Raw genomic sequence first — 14,792 nt, 5'->3', positions numbered from 1 at the left:
CTTTGTTCTTTTACAGTGAGGCTGAGGATCAGGAGGTTGTGTCAGTGTTCAGTTTAGCTGTCATATTTAATGCATCTAACAGGCATTAGTGTTGGGAGAATGAGTGCTTTGAGTGGAATATTGCACATGTAGAAGTGACTGCACTACCATGTGGCTCTTGTAAGTCGTTTTTGCTTCAAAACGGTTGTCACACTTTCTTTTGCTATAGCCGTCCATGTTTCCTCTTCTGATACACTGGAGCATGATAGAAAGCAAGCACACACTGTTTATCCTTCAGAACTATCCATTTTCAAAACGGGTTGCTGGTTTTCAACGTTTTCTTGTCTTTTTTCCTTGTCTGTTCTCTACAAAATCTTTTAGTAGCCTTCTGTAAGCTTTCGTGATGTTCTAGAGTCTTATTTCTTTGTTTTAGCCACTTTCTTTCTCTTAAACTCGTCTTCAGCTGGGAGAAACTCAATTTTGTTGCTACGCATTCTTCTGGTTGACAAAACAACCGCATGTCGCGCATGCGCAGATTCAACCTGCATTTTGGTTGCTAAGCAATAAATGCATTATCCCATGGGATATTACGAGTCTGTGCCAGTAACTGCACGAGTGCCTGCATTTTTTTACAAAAGCAATAAAGCAACAAAGTATTAGTGCTGACATCAGCCCAAGTTTTCAGTATTTGCAAAACAAGACAGGAAATATAATATATCGCAAGTATTTTAATGGTATTCCTAAGGATGACATCACAAAAACATTGTTTCATAATTATGCCTCGAGGCGTAGCCGCATGAGGGATACGGTAAAGCTGACTGTGTGTGTGTGTGTGTGTGTGTGTCTGTTCCAGCTGTAACTGCTCAACGGTTGCAATGCGATGAAAGCTAACAGCTTCTATAGGCTTCTAGCCACGTTCTCTTGGATTTTGATTCGTGGATTAGCAAACTAAAGCTTCTTTCTCGAGTTATGGCTAGTTTGACTCACATTGAAGGCTGTTGCAGTCTCTTCAGAATCTTTCATAGCATCATCTGTCTGCACAAACTTTCTATTTGAGTCAGCCTTGCACTAAAGCGCTAGCTTTTTGTTAGCTACAATACTCAGAAAATATCTGTTAAAACAGCTAGCTAGCAGTAGCCATTTGTGAAATTGGACACACCCTTTAATTATTCCTGTGGTGTGATGTGCATGCGCGCTCATTCCCCATGTGAGAAAATAATATCCATGATCCAGATCCAGATCCTCCTGGCAGAATCATCTTTGTCTTGAGGGCCTGGTAAGCCACAAAACACTACCATATAACAATATAGATAACAATATGCATGTACACAGGTCTTTTCTTCTTAGATATTATATACACTGAACTACAGATCCTGGAAGAATCAATTTTCTTCTTTCTTGAGGTCCTGGTAAGCCACATAATACAATGAATAACAACAATAGATGCATGTAAATAAATCTTTTCTTCTCAGTGACTTTATATAGATAAGCTAACTTTAATATAAAATTCATTATAGAAACTACTATAACACCATAATTATACAATTGAATAGATGCAAGTCAGTTTTAGACAGATTATTTTATACACTTTTTCCTCTTTTATACTTCCTCTTCTATACTTTTGAGCGAAAGCAAATCATGGCGAGAGGCATTAGCACAGCGCCAGCTTGAAAACTAGTTGCTAACAGTAATGTAAGATACGTACCAAATGTTTTTACAGTTTGGGAAATCCCCACTCCTGGCTGCCTGTGAGGGAGGTCACACTGAGATTGCAAAGTTGTTGATTGACAGGGGAGCAGATGTAAACCAGCTTGATAAGGTAAGTGTCACCTAGCTAGCTCATAAAACAAGTCACTGACTTTCTATAGTTCCTAACAGTAATGTAAGATACGTACCAAATGTTTTTACAGTTCGGGAAATTCCCACTCCTGGCTGCCTGTGAGGGAGGTCACACTGAGACTGCAAAGTTGTTGATTGACAGGGGAGCAGACATAAACATGTTTATTGAGGTAGGTGTCACCTAGCTAGCTCGTAAACAAGTCACTGACTTTCTATAGTTCCTAACAGTAATGTAAGATATGTACCAAATGTTTTTACAGTTCAGGAAATCCCCACTCCTGGCTGGGAAATCCCCACTCCTGGCTGCCTGTGAGGGAGGTCACACTGAGACTGCAAAGTTGTTGATTGACAGGGGAGCAGATGTAAACCAGCTTGATAAGGTAAGTGTCACCTAGCTAGCTCATAAAACAAGTCACTGACTTTCTATAGTTCCTAACAGTAATGTAAGATATGTACCAAATGTTTTTACAGTTAGGGAAATCCCCACTCCTGGCTGCCTGTGAGGGAGGTCACACTGAGACTGCAAAGTTGTTGATTGACAGGGGAGCAGATGTAAACCAACTTGATAAGGTAAGTGTCACCTAGCTAGCTCATAAAACAAGTCACTGACTTTCTATAGTTCCTAACAGTAATGTAAGATACGTACCAAATGTTTTTTACAGTTCGGGAAATCCCCACTCCTGGCTGCCTGTGAGGGAGGTCACACTGAGACTGCAAAGTTGTTCATTGACAGGGGAGCAGACGTAAACCAGCTTGATGTGGTAGGTGTCACCTAGCTAGCTAGTATAAAAAAGTCACTGATCACTGACTTTCTATAGTTCCTAACAGTAATGTAAGATACGTACCAAATGTTTTTACAGTTCGAGAAATTCCCACTCTTGGCTGCCTGTGAGGGAGGTCACACTGAGACTGCAAAGTTGTTGATTGACAGGGGAGCAGACATAAACATGTTTAATGAGGTAGGTGTCACCTAGCTAGCTCGTAAACAAGTCACTGACTTTCTATAGTTCCTAACAGTAATGTAAGATACGTACCAAATGTTTTTACAGTTCAGGAAATCCCCACTCCTGGCTGCCTGTGAGGGAGGTCACACTGAGACTGCAAAGTTGTTGATTGACAGGGGAGCAGATGTAAACCAGCTTGGTAAGGTAAGTGTCACTTAGCTAGCTCATAAAACAAGTCACTGACTTTCTATAGTTCCTAACAGTAATGTAAGATACGTACCAAATGTTTTTTACAGTATGGGAAATCCCCACTCCTGGCTGCCTGTAAGGGAGGTCACACTGAGACTGCAAAGTTGTTGATTGACAGGGGAGCAGATGTAAACCAGCTTGATAAGGTAAGTGTCACCTAGCTAGCTCATAAAACAAGTCACTGACTTTCTATAGTTCCTAACAGTAATGTAAGATACGTACCAAATGTTTTTTACAGTTAGGGAAATCCCCACTCCTGGCTGCCAGTAAGGGAGGTCACACTGAGACTGCAAAGTTGTTGATTGACAGGGGAGCAGATGTAAACCAGCTTGATAAGGTAAGTGTCACCTAGCTAGCTCATAAAACAAGTCACTGACTTTCTATAGTTCCTAACAGTAATGTAAGATACGTACCAAATGTTTTTTACAGTTCGGGAAATCCCCACTCCTGGCTGCCTGTGAGGGAGATCACACTGAGACTGCAAAGTTGTTGATTGACAGGGGAGCAGATGTTAATGAGGTAAGTGTCACCTAGCTAGCTCATAAAACAAGTCACTGAGTTTCTAACAGTAATGTAAGATACATACCAAATTTTTTTTTACAGTTCAGGAAATCCCCATTCCTGGCTGCCTGTGAGGGAGGTCACACTGAGACTGCAAAGTTGTTGATTGACAAGGGAGCAGCCGTAAACCAGCTTTATGTGGTAGGTGTCACCTAGCTAGCTAGTATAAACAAGTCACTGATCACTGACTTTCTATAGTTGCTAACAGTAATGTAAGATACGTATCAAATGTTTTTACAGTTAAGGAAATCCCCACTCCTGGCTGCCTTTGAGGGAGGTCACACTGAGACTGCAAAGTTGTTGATTGACAGGGGAGCAAATGTAAACCAGCTTGATAAGGTAAGTGTCACCTAGCTAGCTCATAAAACAAGTCACTGACTTTCTATAGTTCCTAACAGTAATGTAAGATACGTACCAAATGTTTTTACAGTTCGAGAAATCCCCACTCATGGCTGCCTGTGAGGGAGGTCACACTGAGACTGCAAAGTTGTTGATTGACAGGGGAGCAAACGTAAACCAGCTTGATGAGGTAGGTGTCACCTAGCTAGCTAGCTCATAAACAAGTCACTGACTTTCTATAGTAGTAATGTAAGGTACGTACAAAATGTTTTTACACTTCGAGAAATCCCTACTCCTGGCTGCCTGTGAGGGAGGTCACACTGAGACTGCAAAGTTGTTGATTGACAGGGGAGCACACATAAACATGTTTAACTAGAGCACTAAAGTGCAAACCCTTGGCTGGTGACATGATTATAAAGAAACCAGAAGACTGATATAATGCAGTGCATATAGTGATGTTGTTATCATCATCATGCATGACTTGCACAGCAACTCAGGGGCAATAAACAGACTGGAGGCATGCTGAAATATTTGAGAACAGGTAGTAGTACTATACATATATGCACTGTGGATTAGGATCACAGCAAAGAAGCCTGGAGTCTCAGAGAAGTATGGCTCCAGGTCCTGCATGGATCCCAGTCAGCTAAAGCAAGCTTTCTACTTTAGTGACCCTGTTCCATTGTTCCTGATATATACAGCTTTCTACTTTAGTGACCCTGTTCCATTGTTTCTGGACCTGGTACAGGATCACTTCAGTTATAAGTAACGCATGTGCAAGTTCTGTTCTAGCTACATTTTGCTCGCTTTTATTAGACAACGAAGCTTTAACACCGAAAGCTGCCACTATTAGAAGTACTGACTTGTTGTGTGGAGGCTACCCATGCTGTAAACGCAGTGCTAGAGCATCCAGGTAAGCAGACCCAGTCACAAGCTTCTTAGCTTTTGCTCGTTTTTATTTGACAACAAAGGTTTAACATGAAATTCTGCCACTATTAAAATTAATAACTTGTTGTATGAAGGCTATCCATGCTGTAAACGCAGTGCTGTGGCATCCAGGTGAGTAGATTCACCTGTCACAAACAAACAAACAAACAAACTAGAGCACTAAAGTGCAAACCCTCGGCTGGTGACATGATTATAAAGAAACCAGAAGACTGATATAATGCAGTGCATATAGTGATGTTGTTATCATCATCATGCATGACTTGCACAGCAACTCAGGAGCAATAAAACTAAACCAGACTGGAGGCATGCTGAAACATTTGAGAACAGGTAGTAGTACTATAAATATATGCACTGTGGATTAGGATCACAGCAAAGAAGCATGGAGTCTCAGAGAAGTATGGCTCCAGGTCCTGCATGGATCCCAGTCAGCTAAAGCAAGCTTTCTGGTTTAGTGACCCTGTTCCAATATTGTTCCTGGTATATACAGCTTTCTACTTTAGTGACCCTGTTCCATTGTTTCTGGACCTGGTACAGGATCACTTCAGTTATAAGTAACGCATGTGCAAGTTCTGTTCAAGCTACATTTTGCTCGCTTTTATTAGACAACGAAGCTTTAACACCGAAAGCTGCCACTATTAGAAGTACTGACTTGTTGTGTGGAGGCTACCCATGCTGTAAACGCAGTGCTAGAGCATCCAGGTAAGCAGACCCAGTCACAAGCTTCTTAGCTTTTGCTCGTTTTTATTTGACAACGAAGGTTTAACATGAAATTCTGCCACTATTAAAATTAATAACTTGTTGTATGAAGGCTATCCATGCTGTAAACGCAGTGCCATGGCATGCAGGTGAGTAGACTCACACATTACAAACAAACAAACAAACAGACCAACGGACTACTATACCCGTGGCCGCCCACGCACGCCTCGGGTAACTAGAGCACTAAAGTGCAAACCCTCGGCTGGTGACATGATTATAAAGAAACCAGAAATATAATGCAGTGCATGTAGTGATGTTGTTATCATGTATGACTTGCACAGCAACTCAGGAGCAATAAAACTAAACCAGACTGGAGGAAACATTTGAGTACTATAGATATATGCACTGTGGATTAGATCACAGTAAAGAAGCCTGGAGTCTCAGAGAAGTATGGCTCCAGGTTCTGCATGGAGTAGGATCCCAGTCAGCAGCAGGAGCTATAATTCAAGCTTCTACATAATTCAAGCTTCTACTTTAGTGTTCCATGTTCCTGGTATATACAGCTTTCTACTTTAGTGACCCTGTTCCATCGTTCTTGGTACAGGATCACTTCAGTTATAAGTAACGCATGTGCAAGTTCTGTTCAAGCTACATTTTGCTCGCTTTTATTAGACAAAGGAGCTTTAACACCGAAAGCTGCCACTATCAAAAGTACTAACTTGTTGTGTGGAGGCTACTCATGCTGTAAACGCAGTGCTAGAACATCCAGGTAAGCAGACCTAGTCACAAGCTTATTCAAGCTTCTTAGCTTTTGCTCGACAAAGAAGCTTTAACATCAAAATCTGCCACTATTTATATCTTGTATTGTTCTGTGAAGGCTACCTATGCTGCAAACGCAGCGCTATGGCATCCAGGTGAGTAGATATACTCGTGACAAACAGACAAACAAACAAACAAACAAACAAACCAACAGACTACTATACCCGTGGCCGCGCCTCGGGTAACAAACAAACCAAACGACTACTATAACCCGTGGCTGCCCACGTGCCTCAGGTTAATGAGGTAGGTGTCACCTAGCTAGCTCGTAAACAAGTCACTGACTTTCTATAGTTCCTAACAGTAATGTAAGATACGTACCAAATGTTTTTATAGTTCAGGAAATCCCCACTCCTGGCTGCCTGTGAGGGAGGTCACACTGAGACTGCAAAGTTGTTGATTGACAGGGGAGCAGATGTAAACCAGCTTGATGTGGTAGGTGTCACCTAGCTAGCTAGTATAAATAAGTCACTGATCACTGACTTTCTATAGTTGCTAACAGTAATGTAAGATACGTACCAAATGTTTTTACAGTTCGGGAAATTCCCACTCCTGGCTGCCTGTGAGGGAGGTCACACTGAGACTGCAAAGTTGTTGATTGACAGGGGAGCAGATGTAAACCAGCTTGATGAGGTAGATGTCACCTAGCTAGCTAGTAAACAAGTCACTGACTTTCTATAGTTCCTAACAGTAATGTAAGATACGTACCAAATGTTTTTACAGTTCCCACTCCTGGCTGCCTGTGAGGGAGGTCACACTGAGACTGCAAAGTTGTTGATTGACAGGGGAGCAGACGTAAACCAGCTTGATGTGGTAGGTGTCACCTAGCTAGCTAGTATAAACAAGTCACTGATCACTGACTTTCTATAGTTCCTAACAGTAATGTAAGATACGTACCAAATGTTTTTACAGTTCAGGAAATTCCCACTCCTGGCTGCCTGTGAGGGAGGTCACACTGAGACTGCAAAGTTGTTGATTGACAGGGGAGCAGATGTAAATCAGCTTGGTCAGGTAAGTGTCACCTAGCTAGCTCATAAAACAAGTCACTGACTTTCTATAGTAGTAATGTAAGATACGTACCAAATGTTTTTACACTTCGAGAAATCCCCACTCCTGGCTGCCTGTGAGGGAGGTCACACTGAGACTGCAAAGTTGTTGATTGACAGGGGAGCACACATAAACATGTTTAATGAGATAGGTGTCACCTAGCTAGCTCGTAAACAAGTCACTGACTTTCTATAGTTCCTAACAGTAATGTAAGATACGTACCAAATGTTTTTATAGTTCAGGAAATCCCCACTCCTGGCTGCTTGTGAGGGGGGTCACACTGAGACTGCAAAGTTGTTGATTGACAGGGGAGCAGATGTAAACCAGCTTGATGTGGTAGGTGTCACCTAGCTAGCTCATAAAACAAGTCACTGACTTTCTATAGTTCCTAACAGTAATGTAAGATACGTACCAAATGTTTTTACAGTTCCCACTCCTGGCTGCCTGTGAGGGAGGTCACACTGAGACTGCAAAGTTGTTGATTGACAGGGGAGCAGATGTAAACCAGCTTGGTGAGGTAAGTGTCACTTAGCTAGCTCATAAAACAAGTCACTGACTTTCTATAATTCCTAACAGTAATGTAAGATACGTACCAAATGTTTTTTACAGTATGGGAAATCCCCACTCCTGGCTGCCTGTAAGGGAGGTCACACTGAGACTGCAAAGTTGTTGATTGACAGGGGAGCAGACGTACACCAGCTTGATGTGGTAGGTGTCACCTAGCTAGCTAGTATAAATAAGTCACTGATCACTGACTTTCTATAGTTGCTAACAGTAATGTAAGATACGTACCAAATGTTTTTTACAGTTTGAGAAATCCCCACTCCTGGCTGCCTGTGAGGGAGGTCACACTGAGACTGCAAAGTTGTTCATTGACAGGGGACCAGACGTAAACCAGCTTGATATGGTAGGTGTCACCTAGCTAGCTCGTAAACAAGTCACTGACTTTCTATAGTTCCTAACAGTAATGTAAGATACGTACCAAATGTTTTTACAGTTCAGGAAATTCCCACTCCTGGCTGCCTGTGAGGGAGGTCACACTGAGACTGCAAAGTTGTTGATTGACAGGGGAGCAGATGTAAACCAGCTTGGTGAGGTAAGTGCCACCTAGCTAGCTCATAAAACAAGTCACTGACTTTCTATAGTTCCTAACAGTAATGTAAGATAAGTACCAAATGTTTTTACAGTATGGGAAATGCCCACTCCTGGCTGCCTGTGAGGGAGGTCACACTGAGACTGCAAAGTTGTTGATTGACAGGGGAGCAGATGTGAACCAGCTTGATGTGGTAGGTGTCACCTAGCTAGCTCATAAAACAAGTCACTGACTTTCTGTAGTTCCTAACAGTAATGTAAGATACGTACCAAATGTTTTTACAGATCAGGAAATCCCCACTCCTGGCTGCCTGTGAGGGAGGTCACACTGAGACTGCAAAGTTGTTGATTGACAGGGGAGCAGATGTAAACCAGCTTGGTGAGGTAAGTGTCACTTAGCTAGCTCATAAAACAAGTCACTGACTTTCTATAGTTCCTAACAGTAATGTAAGATACGTACCAAATGTTTTTTACAGTATGGGAAATCCCCACTCCTGGCTGCCTGTGAGGGAGGTCACACTGAGACTGCAAAGTTGTTGATTGACAGGGGAGCAGCAGATGTGAACCAGCTTGATGAGGTAGGTGTCACCTAGCTAGCTCATAAACAAGTCACTGATCATCGGTATGATGACTAACAATAATGCAAAGTACATACTAAATTTTTTTTTCAGTATGGGAAATCCCTATTCTTAGCAGCTGCCTTTAAGGGAGGCCACACTGAGACGGCACGATTGTTCATTGACAAGGGGGCAGATGTGAACCAGCTTCATAATTGTGACAGGGCCTAGGAAAACAACCCTTATGGAGCAAACTAATAATGTTCAGTACACTACAAAGTAAAATATTTAGAGCTATTTTAGGATTTTGGTTTTCTTTCATAAGAAGTAACTTCAATATCTCCTCTAACTAAAAAAAAATTTTTTTATCCGAAATTTTTTTTGTATAACCGTTACAAGGCAGCCATTGAATTTTTTCATGCTGTTCTTGTATGCGGATAGAACTTCGAACATTAGTTTCTCAAAACGGTAGGTCAATACTGTCCCCCTTTCACCCGAAAATATTTTGGGGTAGGAAGGTGCAAAGTGAGTGATATTGTAATCAATTTGAAGCTTAAGCACTGCTTTATTTAATTGAGCAATAAAATACAATTAATTAGTTTGCTCCATAAGGGTTGTTTTCCTAGGCCCTGTCACAATTATGGTGAGTGTCGCCTAGCTGGTTGTGGTCCTCGCCCAAAATTTAGCTGAAGTATGTTTAAGTATTATTCTAGCCAAGATTATCTGTGAGCCAAAGGTGGACTTGAGGTTAATGTGGTGCACGAGGCGAAGCCGAATGCATTACATAACAGATAGTCCATCTGAGTGCACCTGCATTAAAACGCATGATTTTGGCTGGGAGGATTTAGTGCTGTCACGTGATCTCTAGCTTTGTGCCATTTGACTTGTTATTATGCCTCGGTGCGTATGCGCAGCGAGACATACGGTAGTGTGTGTCTGTGTCTGTATAGACTGCCTATATAGTTTTGCTTACTTGGAATGCCATTGTAGAAAAGTGCGTTGAAAAACTTGTCCATGGAGTGTTGCTACTCTACTTAGTATTAGCTCTGCACTAGAACGCTAGCTATTGGTAGCTGAAGAGTGAGAAGAGAGCTGCAAGGCTCTGCTGTCTGCTGCTTTAGACCTGGGCTTTTGGCAATCGATCGTGTGTAACAACAATCATGTCGATCATTTCCCACTCTTTGAGTTTCCCGTGCTGCAAATTTAATATGCAAACATTTTATCATTTATTATGTGTAAGCTATATTGCTAATAGCTGGTACCTTTATGTTATCAAGGGCGAAGAGGGCATGCAACTCACTATTTAGTCCAACGTGCGAGCAAAAACTGCATTCGATCTAGTTGTACTATAATCTATTTTTAGATACAGTAGACTCTCGCTATTCCAGCTCTCTGAAGTACGGCCACCTCGATATACCGGCCATTTGGTTTGGCATGGATTGCTAGCTAGAAGCTAGATGTTTACTGCACAAAAACTCACTCTGAAGTATGGCCACTCGCTATTCCGTATACTGGCCGGGAAGACTATCCTCAGAATGAGGACTTGAAGGCAGCTCGGATCAAAAAACTCGGTGTCTTGGGATGTTTCAAATATCCAACCAGTGCTGGCTGCCCAAAACTAGGTTTTCAATGTAATTTTCATTATTACCGTATAGCGGGTAAGTTTCGTGGGGTAAAAAAATTCGTTCAACTCGAGAAACGGTAGTTTTCGTGAGTAAAAAATTTCGTTTAGTCTCGTGGCTGCACGGCATTCCTACGTTCAGATAAGCCACGCCTACGATAAAATTTCGTGGAGGTCAGCATGCCCACGAAAATAACGAATGTTTTACCCCACGAAAATTACCCGCTATACGGTAGTACAGCCAGATGACGTTTTGGGTGTGGTTTGGCAGATAAAATTGGATTGCATAATAGTTATAGACTGAATCCCATAGTGACTGTTGGATGAGGCCTATAACTGATTTAGAATAGTGCTAGCAAGCTAAGCTAACACAAAGAAGACTTTGCAACCACAAGTCTCAAGCAACGTTAAAGCTTCGCTCTGGCTAAGTCTACATAACATTGAAGGCCATTTTCGTCTCTTGAGAATCATGCATAGCAAAAACTGCTAATAGAAAGTTGCTATTCTACTTAATAATTAGCTCTGCACTAGAGCACTAGCTATTGGTAGCTGCAAGAGTGAGATAAAAGCTGCAAAGCAGTACTGCAGAACACAAATAAGGGACCTCTCAGTAACTAATCAGATGCACCATTTGACAAGTATTTTCTAAACTTAAATAGAGAGCAGATAACTCAGAATGATACGTACATTATCATTTATTGTCTCGAGGAGATAAGAGCCGCAAAATTAGTCATTAGATTTGTTTTTAAGCCGCAGCTATTTCCTGAAATACAGCTATTCCAGCCAAGCTGCATTGTTCCAAGGGTAACCGGATAAACGAGAGTCTACTGTATTACTGTACTTTTCCAGTAATTCCACTGCCCGCTGTTGCATGCCCTCTTCTTTTTATATATACGCCCTTGATGTTATCACTTCCACCGAGGCATCAGCACTAGGCCTTGACAAATTATGCTTTTTTCCTATTATTTTTTCCTATTATGCCTATTACAGTAGACTCTCGTTAATCCAGTCACAAGCTACACTTGTTTCTTTGTGAGGGTTGTAAAGTGCTGAGTCAGCAATATTCTAGCTATAAGCGCTTATAACTATAGGCGTTCATATTAGCGCTTATAGCTAGAATATTGCTAACTCAGCACTTTACAACCCTCACAAAGAAACAAGTGTAGCTTCGCTTTGCAGGGTCGCCTGATTCTGGGAATTGCTCCACTCTGTACTGCACTCTATCTAGATTGTACTTAGCTTGTATCAGTTAGCTCTAGCTGTGTAGTTCGGCAAAAACGGGGATCGGTACGTTCTGACAAAAATCAAATTATTCGGTAGTTTTTTCAAGTGATCACTGCTCGGACTGGACATGGATGGCGACTTGACCTATCCAAGTTTTCGCTGGATAATAGGCCCATGGCCATCTGTTAGTGTGTGTAATTAGTTTGAATCAGTCTTGTTTTGTTTGTGCGTTACACGCCCTTTTACCTGATGCACTTTGATGTCTGACAGAGTTCGGCGACTTACTCTATTTCTTTCTGATAGAGTCTACATGTAGACTTTCACGAAGGTTAGTAGCAGATGGGTGTGGCCTGTCCATATACGTCCATATAGCTATATAGGCTATTGTCAGCCTAGCCTCGATCCCAGGCCTTACTTTTTCTTGCTGTTGTCACTGTTCATCCATAAATCATAAATCATAAGAAAGACATAGTGAGGCAGCAAAGAAAGAAATGGGCGTACAGTTAAGAAAAAGTAAGGCCTGGTTTGGGAAATCGCGTGATCCACAAGGATTCTTATGAACGTGGGCGATATGTAGCCCACACATTCAAAGTTAATAAGACTGTACTTGAGACAACCACCAAGCTGTGCTGCAAGTCAGATCAGAGAACCAGCGTGGCCAGCTCTAGTGGCAGTAGCTACCTGCTATATGATAATGATCTATACTATCAGTAGACTATATAATAGCATGTAGAAAGACACAAGAAAAGGTGATAGTCTGATAGAATCTGAACACATAACTAGTAGTTCATCTAGCTAAGCCTAAGGTATAGCTAGCTATAGTGCTTGCAAACTTCCAGTTCCAAGTCCATGTCCAGCTTGCTGCAGGCAAAGTTTTATTAGTCATAGATATCTGCGTGGGCAGTCTAACATCTCTAGCTCAGCATGCCCACGCTCATTTTCACCCTTCTACCCTCACGCGACTTCCCGATACAGGCTCTCCTTTTTCCTAACTCTACGTCTTCTTTCTTTATTCCTCCAATTAATACAGTATTTTATCTCATTGAACGATTAATACAGTATTTTATCTTATTGAACGATTGTGATAAAGAACAGAAAAAGGAGATCCTGTGTAGAGGCTATTGTCAGCCTTCACTCCGTTCAGACGATTGTCATCCACACGGTTGCAGGCTTGTGAGTCTTTTGTTAACATAATAGGCTAAGGGTAGCTATTAGAATGCTATCAGATAGGCTAGAAACCTTCACAATCGAACTTTTATCTACTTTCTTCAATCCACTTCCGTTCACTGTGACGTCATTGTTTTACTGAGCATTATACGATGTTATCCAAATTACCCAGTTTCTGGATAATAGGTAGCGCATGCGCAAACAGTCGATACCAGGCCCATCTTCAATGTGGCTTGGAATCGAGGCTACCCCTGACCTTACAGTGGTTGATCCCAGAGGAAGTCCGACAGGCGCGGTGCAGCTCAAGCAATTAGCCTCTGATTACTCTCAGTAAAAACATACGACGTGGGCGGATAATTATTGTTAATTGCCTGATCTGCACCGCGCCTGGGTTGATCCATAGACATAATTGAGTGGGAGCTTTCATATTCACTTATCACTTACTTTTAGTTCTCCTGCGAAGCTCTGTTTGCGCAGCTCTAAACCTCCCCTCCAGCACATGCTGACTGTCTCTAAGGGGTGCTGATCTGATGTTTTAATGCGCATGCTGACTGTTTCATAGAAGTGATGACGCGGAGTCTGTCCCGCTTGAGCCCTGCCTTAATTGCCGCTGGAACCCCCCCTGACAAAAATCCTAGATCCGCCACTGAGTGGTTCATTGTATCTGGGATTTAATGTCTCTTATATTTTGTATTCTATAGGATTACACACATGCTGACCAGAAACCTTCTGAAGAGTTGTTTTCCTACAAACAATACGAGAGGTCTTCCTCACTTGCTGGTTCGGTGGGGACTGGTTCACTTGCTGGTTCGGTGGGGTCACCTCACAGTCGGGGAAGCAGCTGCGGTAGTAGGAGGAGCTATGCAGAATAAACAATGCTATGAGTAGTCTATAGCAGTCAATGTTCAATTTGGTTTTGTTATATTCTTATATTCAATAGCATAAGTTTGTAGTTATAAAACATAAAAATTCAATGAGACCACTAGTAAATTCATGACAGTAGTCCGAACAGTGGACTTGCGTACTGCATCGCTTTGACCTTGGGGTGAGGCTGTATGGGATAGAATAGTCTTTCATATAGGAGTTTTAGCTGGGAGGGGGAAACATTTAATTGAGAAACCATTATTGGGGCGAGCGGAGAGGCTCAGCGACCGGATACATTTCGCGGATTGAGCCTGTACCACGAAAATTTATATCTTTATTGAATAGTAGGCGTGTTCATGACTACACCTATCGACAATGAAAAGGAATCAAGAGACAAGGACGCCGGTATAGCCAGCTAGCTTGCTCTCTACGTCTACTGTATCCCTTGACCATGGCCTGAACAGCAAACGTTCTGCTAGAGGTGAAGGACATAGTGCCTCACCGACTCTATTATTATATACAGGCTAGGCCTGGATTCGAGGCTAACAGTGTGGAGGTACAGCTGCATGTTGATGTGCGCGTGCGCCAAAAGGCTGGAACTCCGACCGCGAAAATAAAATCCGCGAAATCCTTTGTAGTGGTCCATCCGCGAAAATGTATACCCTCGAAATATATCCGCTATAATGGTATCTGTTTGTCTCGCGGTCAGTTCAAGTTTTTTAGTGTGCCATTAATTTTTCTACTGGGCAATGGCGTTCCCCTACGCCATAGCAAAGACACCATCTCCATCTGCTGGCAAGGCTAAGGGAAGTTTGATAACAAGTACGAGCTAATGGGACAGAAACTCATCTG

The 14,792-nt window shown here is 42.1% G+C and overlaps 2 protein-coding genes and 1 long non-coding RNA gene across 5 annotated transcripts in view; 1 reads left to right on the top strand and 2 right to left on the bottom strand.

The window, feature by feature from the left end:
* Positions 1-14,013, top strand: part of LOC135342016 (uncharacterized) — a 106,480-nt gene extending 92,467 nt beyond the window's left edge. Inside the window, exons 57-78 of the mRNA XM_064538701.1 lie at positions 2,481-2,579; positions 2,679-2,777; positions 2,868-2,966; positions 3,059-3,157; positions 3,250-3,348; positions 3,441-3,530; positions 3,615-3,713; positions 3,813-3,911; positions 4,003-4,101; positions 6,705-6,803; positions 6,903-7,001; positions 7,092-7,181; positions 7,281-7,379; positions 7,653-7,751; positions 7,843-7,932; positions 8,025-8,123; positions 8,224-8,322; positions 8,413-8,511; positions 8,603-8,701; positions 8,793-8,891; positions 8,984-9,085; positions 13,778-14,013. Of these exons, the coding sequence (XP_064394771.1) occupies positions 2,481-2,579; positions 2,679-2,777; positions 2,868-2,966; positions 3,059-3,157; positions 3,250-3,348; positions 3,441-3,530; positions 3,615-3,713; positions 3,813-3,911; positions 4,003-4,101; positions 6,705-6,803; positions 6,903-7,001; positions 7,092-7,181; positions 7,281-7,379; positions 7,653-7,751; positions 7,843-7,932; positions 8,025-8,123; positions 8,224-8,322; positions 8,413-8,511; positions 8,603-8,701; positions 8,793-8,891; positions 8,984-9,085; positions 13,778-13,948 (2,226 nt within the window). The 3' untranslated portion in view covers positions 13,949-14,013. The remainder of the gene's footprint in view (positions 1-2,480; positions 2,580-2,678; positions 2,778-2,867; positions 2,967-3,058; positions 3,158-3,249; positions 3,349-3,440; positions 3,531-3,614; positions 3,714-3,812; positions 3,912-4,002; positions 4,102-6,704; positions 6,804-6,902; positions 7,002-7,091; positions 7,182-7,280; positions 7,380-7,652; positions 7,752-7,842; positions 7,933-8,024; positions 8,124-8,223; positions 8,323-8,412; positions 8,512-8,602; positions 8,702-8,792; positions 8,892-8,983; positions 9,086-13,777) is intronic.
* Positions 1-14,792, bottom strand: part of LOC135342041 (serine/threonine-protein phosphatase 5-like) — a 35,062-nt gene that overhangs the window by 14,053 nt on the left and 6,217 nt on the right. For 2 of the 3 annotated variants that reach the window (XM_064538729.1, XM_064538731.1), the window contains exon 14: positions 13,814-14,127. The exons of the other annotated variant lie outside the window; for it this stretch is intronic. In XM_064538729.1, coding sequence (XP_064394799.1) covers positions 14,068-14,127 — 60 coding nt within the window. In that variant the 3' untranslated portion in view covers positions 13,814-14,067. Of the gene's footprint in view, positions 1-13,813; positions 14,128-14,792 lie in introns of those variants that run through there. 3 annotated transcript variants of the gene reach the window in all.
* LOC135342068 (uncharacterized) lies at positions 2,288-2,915 on the bottom strand. The gene is made up of 2 exons (XR_010396742.1): positions 2,853-2,915; positions 2,288-2,727 (listed from the first exon to the last, which is right to left on the bottom strand). It is a non-coding gene; the product is annotated as an uncharacterized LOC135342068 (long non-coding RNA).

This window comes from Halichondria panicea, chromosome 9 (assembly GCF_963675165.1).
Source record: "Halichondria panicea chromosome 9, odHalPani1.1, whole genome shotgun sequence".
Classification (NCBI taxonomy): domain Eukaryota; kingdom Metazoa; phylum Porifera; class Demospongiae; order Suberitida; family Halichondriidae; genus Halichondria; species Halichondria panicea.
This window is presented reverse-complemented; position numbering and strand designations above follow the sequence as displayed.